General features: G+C 37.7%; 1 protein-coding gene across 1 annotated transcript; it reads right to left on the bottom strand.

Annotated features, from left to right (window-relative positions):
• Positions 1-96: 96 nt before the first annotated feature.
• LOC110042535 (calmodulin-alpha-like) lies at positions 97-7153 on the bottom strand. The gene is made up of 6 exons (XM_089292059.1): positions 7030-7153; positions 6762-6795; positions 6491-6634; positions 1935-2061; positions 879-994; positions 97-502 (listed from the first exon to the last, which is right to left on the bottom strand). The coding sequence occupies exons 1-6, from the start codon at positions 7030-7032 to the stop codon at positions 429-431; spliced, it is 498 nt and encodes a 165-aa protein (XP_089148185.1). The 5' UTR covers positions 7033-7153; the 3' UTR covers positions 97-428.
• Positions 7154-8553: the final 1400 nt, after the last annotated feature.

Below are 8553 nucleotides of genomic sequence, written 5' to 3' on the forward strand. Positions count from 1 at the left end.
AACAGAGGGAAGATATTGTTCAAACCTGAGCCCTCGGTATAGCGAAACCAGGCCCGATGGTGGCCAAGATTGTAGATTATAATGCAATCCACGGTCAACGCTACAAGTTGGCAGGCTATTTTATTTTGCCGAGACCACTTTAACATAAGAAATACTAAAAGTATAAGTTGGTGGAAACTTTAAACTACTGATCATTGATGACTAAGAGAAGATGGCCTTCAACAGATCAGGCTGTCCTTCTTAGAATACTTTATAATATACATATTTACATATTTACAACTATTTCACTGTAGGTATATACATCCATCGTTTCATTCTGTCTACTCTTTAACGGACGAATAATAAATAACTTTGAATAACTGAATAAATAAACTTAATACTAAATCTGATCATCACGTGAAGAAACACTTGTTCGATAGACTGATAAACTACTTGGTAGCCAGTAGGTACTGTGGAGGTCCTTCTGGGTTCTTGTCAATGTTAGTCACCATGATCACAAATTCTGAGGAAGAAGAGATCGAAAAATTCAGGAAAATCTACCTAGACAAGGCTTCTGAAGGAGGTGGGAGGTGGGGGGAGGGGGGGGGGTGGGGTCCTTGAAGATGCTAACGAAAGCCGGCTGTATCAGTATCCACCACTTAAAAGGAGCTCAGTCACATCCTTTTGAGTTATTTTGGCCACGTACAAAATTACCTTTACATTGAAGCAAACCTGAAAATAATGCGGTTTACCAAGACAGAAAGACACCAAAGAAATAACAATAAACCATGATGGAACAAAGTAACACGGATTACAAACGACGAACTTGAAAACATTTAGGTTAAACTTTTCACGATGCGCAAACAGTGACGTAGCTCCTTTAACGCTCACATAATTACCTTCAAAGTTGATAAATCCATCTCCATTGAGGTCCGCTTCTCTCATCATTTCACTGACTTCTTCCTCAGTTAGCTTCTCTCCCAAACTTGTCATGACCATACGAAGCTCTGAGTGACTGCCGCCAAACGTTTACAAAACATAAATAACAACATAGCAAGTCAGGGGACATTATAGCTGCCTTTAGTTTTTAGATTGAAAGTGAGCTGACTTTTTGAGAGCTAGCCTATTTAAGCCCTCGTCCGGGAGATTGTATGTTAAGCGAGTGTTTGCATGAGGAACTGAACTATGTGGGAATGTTTGTTTTATCCTTTATTTTGTGGGGTTTTCTATCTTGCTCTGACGCAGCTCTCGCCAAGAAAGATTATCAACAGCCTGTGATTGATAGAATACCGGGAGGATTACGCTGTTCATTAGCTGCTATAAGCCAAGATTTGACATGGTAAATGTATGTTTTACAAGTGTCCTAAAATATTACGTGACTACTAAAACTCTGAAATAAAGTGGAAATGAAACAAGGGTTACGGCAAGCTGAGAAGAAAGGCAAGAACAAAGGAACTAAAGTGACACACAAAGCAGAAAATAGCGGCGAAAAAAAACAACAACTGTAACACCTAACTTGATTGAAAGATTATTGTCATTAGTTAAATTACAATGAGAGCCGATAATTTTTGTTAAATATCGAGGCCACTACGCAGGAGAAATTTGAAAACGTAGCTTTATTTCCACGTTACCATCCACACTAATCCCCCACGAAAAAGGAGCTTTAAAACGCTCTTCAAACCGGTGTAATTTGAAAACGCCGGCTTTGCGTTTTAGTGCGGACGGAAAACATTTTGAAAACGGAGCTTTTCGGAAACGATGGCGTCACGATTATCATGTGATTTCACTGTCAGAGTTTTCCTCAAACACAAATCCAAAATGACCGGTCATTGCTGCATTTTCATACTTCTCCTGGCTAGCGTGGACGAAAAACATTTGATGCGTTTTCAGAGTGAAAACACCGTTTTCAAATTTCTCCGGCGTAGAGTTCATCCCTGATGCAGATATCTTCTCACCTTATCTGTCCGTCTCCATTTTTATCAAAGACTCTGAATGCCTCACGCATTTCACTCTCAGTGTCACGAGCCTGCATCTGTTTCTTCATCATCAACAGAAACTCATCGAAATCCACTTCACCGTTTCCTAAAGATGGCAGAGGACATTTCGTGTCATTAAATATATCTTATTAGCCAAATGCGAGGGGCGTACTGGAACAATAGGGAGCTAAGCAATGACGACGGCGACCCGTAGCACACCGAGGTTCATACAAAAAAGACATTCTCCCTGTAGGGTCCCGAGCAAGATTTGGTTAATACGAGATTAATTACACGACCGAAAATGTGTAGGAAAATAGCGGACTGGAAAATAGCGTGCAATTCTGATGGGGGAGCCGACAAAAGGCGTATCGCTCACGTCTGACGTTAAATAAAACAGAAGAAGAAAAAGAAGAGGAATCTCTTATTTTTGGAGCAAGTTTTTTCAGAAACATACGTAAGCCACGAAACTGTACAGAAAATCTTCAAGAGTGATCGTGTGTGATCAGTCGCAACAGTGTCCGGTCCAATACTGAGAGAATATTGGACTGGCAATGAAGCAGTCTGATTGGTTGATTTTAATTATTGGCCCTCTGATCTACCTTAGTAGTGTAATAACTCGGAATATAGGATCTCATCAGTCCTTATTCTTTTTGAAAGGATCTGTAGGCAAGAACACGTTCGCCTTGAACTTAATAACACTCAATCTGCGTCAAGTGATCACCAAGTTAAGGATTATGAAATCAAAACCGGCTTTCAAAGTGTTTCAAAGAATTCCTGCTGTCGTCCCGAATTTTCTCAAGCAGTCAAGGTTTTTTCAAACCGACTTCTCTACCCTCTAAGTGCCCCTCAAATATAGAAAGCTAAAAGTAAATAAAAACAAAAACGCCCTCAAAATATTTTGCAGATTTTGAAAGCCAATCTCTCCTTGAATATTACACCCAAAGAACTACCAATTTTACCAATTTACTAAGTTTTACCAGCTCTTTAAATGCTTGGCGCCAATTTGTGTCTAGCGTGATGCCTTCTCTGCGCAAAGTCGTATGTTAATGAGGCATAATGTAAACAATGACGTCAGCAAAGTTCACTCTGCTCTTTTGAACAGAGCTATAGAAAATTGGATTTTACCGAGGCGTTAATTAATATTATTTAAACGCAAAATGAATATCGAAAAGCCTCTGGTAAAAAAAAAACTGTAGCACCAACTTGTTAACTATGGGGTTAATTCCTTCAAAACATGGCTAATTAAAATAGTTCATTCAATAGCAAATCATTTGCAGTGAACTATACTTAGGTGTTAATTACTTGCCGAGTTTAAATGAACCTTAATTCAGACACCTCTGGGTATTTGTCTTTTGTATTTTTCTTTGTATCTTGAGACGACTTGCGGTCTCGCTGGCTAACCCAGCTTTTGTCTTGCTTATCGATATTTTATTTTTCCCATGAATATCGACAAAGTATCTTTAAACCATTCAACCAATGGAGCTGATAATGGCGCTGACTACAACTAGATAAAACAACAGGACTGAATCCGATGTTTACAACGTTAAACGTGCTAAAATGTCTACAAATTTGATGTTGTGAAGAGGAAAACTTGCAGTCGTAACACATGGAACGAAATAAAAAAGGATTTTTGTAGCCTCATTCATTGTTAGCCATCGTTGTATCTTGAAGTGACAAGGTAACCCACTCTAAAATCTTGCGCTACTTCTTTGAGTATTTCTTTGTTCAACCATGCCTAATTACTGATGGCGCGAAAAAATCGTAATCTGGTGAATTCAAGGATGAATTGCAGGTTATTCTTAGCGAAAAAATGTATTTATGAGCATGTGCTAAAGAAAAGGAAAAACTACAGCTGTGACACATATCAAGACCTATCAATCGTGGTTTGTCTGGTGACGCATGAGTATTTGCCACAGACATGACAATCCGTAGTAGAAGGCAAAAATACTGCGGACCAGTTTTGGAATGGTTTAACTACGGATATTTGATTTGTTCAGGCAAATTATTGACAGTGATTCGAAAAGCACACGCCTTAAAATGAGCAGGTTTCTATGTTTGAATCCAATACAAAAATTTTCTCACTGTAGCCCGGTCCTTACTAGCGACGAAAGCATAAGCATAAGCATACGAAGGTGGTTATGCTTATATGTCGCGGCCGTCCCCCATGACTGACACATAAGCTTCTTATTCTTATGCTTATGCTTATGCTTTTGCTTACGTCGCTAGTGAGAACAGGGGTTTTGGCCGAAGTTTGTATTCAGCCATGTTCCTGTTTTGCTGTACAGACACTGCAAAGTGCCGGCTGCCTTCTACTGATTTCAAGATGTAATTTCATTCTCAGGCGCTCTTTTAAGACTTGAAAGGCTTTGAGGAGGTCTACTGAAGCTATACATGAGACAAATGCAAATCAATATAATTTTTCGAGGACGTATTGTTAATCCAAAACTAAGCCGACCAGCTGCAGACTTACTATGACATCTAAATGACGTACTCAGTTTTGATTGGAAAGGCTCCAGTTTTCCTCAATTGAGTAATTTATTTTCGTCACTTGTGCGCTCTTTGCAGATTAAATTGTTTTGTAAGTTTTCTGTAAAAAGTGCAACTAAGTCTTCATTTTTAACTAAGAAGTGAGCATGTACTAAACACGTTCATTACATTCGACGCGGCACACGCCAGTACTGATTACATCAAGTGCAAATTCAAAACGTGATGCTGGGTCTGGTCAAGTGAGAAAGCTTTGTTGTGATATATTGCACGGTTTTGTCACTTCCTAATCACAGATCTCGTTTTCCTACGTTTTATTTCAATCAAGAGAAAACTATGATCTCCTCTAAATGTCGTGAGGTAACGAAGTCTCAACAGCGATATAAAAACAGATAACACTTAATTTTACTTACTAGTTAACTTCCCTTCCAATTTCATTTTTTTAAAAAAACAATAAGTTATTTTTTAGTTGAAATGTTTTGTACCATTTTGGGGCAAAGTTTGACTGTTTTCGCTTTTATTTCACGCTCTTAGCTTGTTTTTCTTGTTTCATCACGAAACCAAAAGAAATTGATATCTTGCAAGCGTCTTATAGACACTTAGCATAGAACACACAAGTCCAAAACATATTTAGCCTTGACCCCTTTATTGTTGAGAATGATTTTTAAAAAGATGCGGTTTTCAGAGACAATTAGCATGGCAAAGATAGATGTACTAGAGTTTAGTCTTTGATCGATTGAGAAATACAGCCCCCAAAAATTATAAGATTATCACTTTTATCTTGGTCACACGTTTGGTGGGATTTTATTCCGTTTAAAACTATCTCATTAGTGTCTATTTATGTTTATTTATCGTATACGATCTGGAATTTCCAAAAGCCTAAGAAAAACGTGCGTTGCGTATGCAAATATATCTTTTTTATTTGATCTGCCGATGAAATGAATATATGCGAAGGATAAAAGGCATTCAATTTGCCTGATATTACAGAGCAAACACACTGGCAATTTCTTCCGATTGAAATTATGTAATATTTCCATGTTAAAATTATGTTATTTACCTGCGGCTTTTCACTGTAAGCCTAGTTTTATTTAGCAAAATATTATGTTAAGAAAATTTGGAGGTGTCCCTTGAATCGAAAACAAGCTATTTTCAATTTTTGAGTGAATTATTTAGTTTTACGACAAAAAGAAAAGTATTTCTAGTTTGAAAGGTAGTCTTAAATAATTCTGAAAATAGCCAATGACATTATTCTAGCAGTTTAGGGGGCGCTAACGAGAAGAAAGGAAAAAGTTTGCAAGAGGATTAATTAATTTTGAGAATCCTCCTGCATTTAAAATTAAAAATAGCAGGAATACGTGTTTTTCTTCGGCTCATTGGAAAGCAAAATCAATTTCCTTAAAAGGGATTTGGAAGTTGAAAGTAGAAAGTTTTCATCCTAAGGATAAGCTTTCATTATGTTAATCGGAAAATTATTGAGAGTAGACAGAAAAAATTGCAGTGACAGAACTCATCTCTCCATTAAGTATGAAAGATATCTAAGTGCGAAGTAGAAACATGATCAAATTCTCAAATAATAGCGCTCGGTAAAACGCGGGGCTCGAAATTAGACTGTAACAACTAAATATCTGATTGCCCGGGCTGCAATATTTGTTTTATTAGTGCGCTGGTTGGTGGGTTATTAACTTCAGAATTTATATTCGGTTTTTTTTTTTTACTGTAGGGGCAGAGCCGTATCCTACAGTGTTAAAAAGTGTACGAAAACAAAACATTTCACACTGCATGTAATCCTTCAGATAGTTTTGGTTATCACGTTTTGTGCCAATGTTTTGCAATTTGCCCAAAACATATATATCAACCCGTGCCTAAAACTAGTTAAACTTTTTATAATCCAATTTTTAACCAGATTAAAAATTACTTGGATCTTTAGATCAGAATTTCGACGAGAGCATTTGCAGCAGCTTTCAAACATGTCAAGATTTCTGTCGGCTGACAATTAAGTTTAAGGAGTGATACCTTCAAGTAAGTTAGCATTTAAAACGAAACCAATTTACCGTCTACATCAACTTCGCGTATCATTTCCTGAAGTTCGTCTTCAGTGGGGTTTTGTCCAAGGGACTTCATGACGACTTCGAGCTCTTCATTGGAAATAGTGCCGCTACCATCTTTGTCGAAGAGCGAAAACGCTTCGCGTAATTCTGTACAGGAGAAGAGTTCAGTACAAATTCATTATTACCGATTCGTTCTGGTCTGAGCAGCTTTCAGAACTTGTAATGTTACAATCAAAATATAAATGACATCTCCAGAGATGTTTCAATGTCTTACCGTTAATTTGTTCCTCTGTAAGTTGGCGCTCGACCTGACAAAAGAGGAACACAGAATACACAGGATCAGGGTGAGTTTAAGTGTTTAGTACGAAAAAGAGAAATCGAAATACGCAGTCTCCAAAACTCCAGACCTAGCTGGCTTGCACTTCGCGCAGGCTTTCGATGACACTCCGTTGTGAGAAAACATTTGAAAGCGGCGCTTGTTAGACCAGCAATCAAAGCAGTAGCAAAATTGTATTCGCAAAATGACGCTATCGTTTGCTTACCATGTTTTTTACTCGTAGAAGTGAAGGAACCTTTCGCCGTACGGCTCATACACCTTGGTTTGTGGTGGACAAACGCGCTCGATAATAAACAGCTCGCAGCTCGTAGCAATCAATACATACAGTCAAATTCGCATAAATTTTCAATGTTTTGCTGCTTCTGACGTCATCGCGTTTTGGAAGCCTCCCGAACACTCCGAACTAATTTCCATTTTCAATGTAATGACGCGACTGAACACCTGTATACAAATATAATACTTGTGTTTGATTGGATGCAGAGCAAAGAATAGGTTTGTATTCTCATTACAAAAACACCAGTAGCCACATTGACGAAGCTTCCTCTTATTATTTTGTCTGTGAACGTTGAATTTCCCCGTCATCCACATTAATCTTTTAAACCATTACAGAAAGGTCACACTCTTTTGCAATTGAAAAACTTGCAAAAATACTCGCTGAGCACTTGACTTGCTGTTAAATCCTTTGAGAACAAGAATGAAAAACAAAGCTTTGGTCGAAATGGCTTGATTTGAAAAATAATGACCTCCTTTTCATTTGCGAGGTGTCAGCGGTCGAAAATAGCCGAGCCCCGATCAGCCAGTCCCTCAAGGCAAAGGAAAGCGACTAACATTTAGTTTTCCGGAAAGCGATCGATAAGTTATTGAATAACGTCTCATGCACTGCGTTTAGATGAAGCATTACGATAGCTTTGAGGCTGAACAATTGTGACTTGTCAAGTAAATCATAGAATTGTATTATATTTTGTCGCGGACGTTAAATATTTGTGAAGAATAACAAGGAAATTTCTCTCCATTAGCAACTAAGGGAGACATGTTGAATAATCAAACCTCAAGGGCAATTTAATAGGTGTAGGAAAAGTGGAAGTTTTATAATAGTGAGATAAAACGAAAAAAAGGTAGCAGTATACGAAAACAACAGTAAACATTTAAATACGTAGTATATGTGAGAACTAGCTGTAGATTCTAACTTTTTCCTGAAAAATTTAGCCCATTTTCTCAGTCTGAACAGCCAAATACAGTCCTTCAGTTTTTCTTTTCTTGGCGCTGTTCGAGAGAAAATCGTATCTTTCTTCTTTCATTTCCTTCCCTTATTTTTCAAAATAATCTTTCAATCTTTTTCGCGTAGTTCCCATGCAAATGAGATTATCACATATTACTGCAGAGTGACGAAGTTTCAGGTTTTCTTTTGGGTATTCACACGTTCCTAATGAGTTTTTTTACCATAAAGGAAAACTGCAAGACTTAGACATTTTTTCTGACTTCTCCACATGGATTACTTAGACTTTTTCCAATGATTCAAATTGCGTGTTCATATGAAAATTCCCTGAAGGCAGAAATTAAGAGAAATATTCCTCGTTAAAGACATTTCGTCGGTTCTTTCTTTCATCTGTCAAAATATTTGCATTAGCTGTATCAACAGTTATTGTTCACTAGCGTGCAGTGACTAAAGCCGCCTAAGTCTGGTTAGATGTTTATCTTGCTTATTAAGCCGTGAGCAGAACTGCGTGCA

The sequence above is a fragment of the Orbicella faveolata genome, unplaced genomic scaffold (assembly GCF_042242905.1).
Source record: "Orbicella faveolata isolate gen_17 unplaced genomic scaffold, um_ofav_v1 contig_24, whole genome shotgun sequence".
NCBI classification, from domain to species: domain Eukaryota; kingdom Metazoa; phylum Cnidaria; class Anthozoa; order Scleractinia; family Merulinidae; genus Orbicella; species Orbicella faveolata.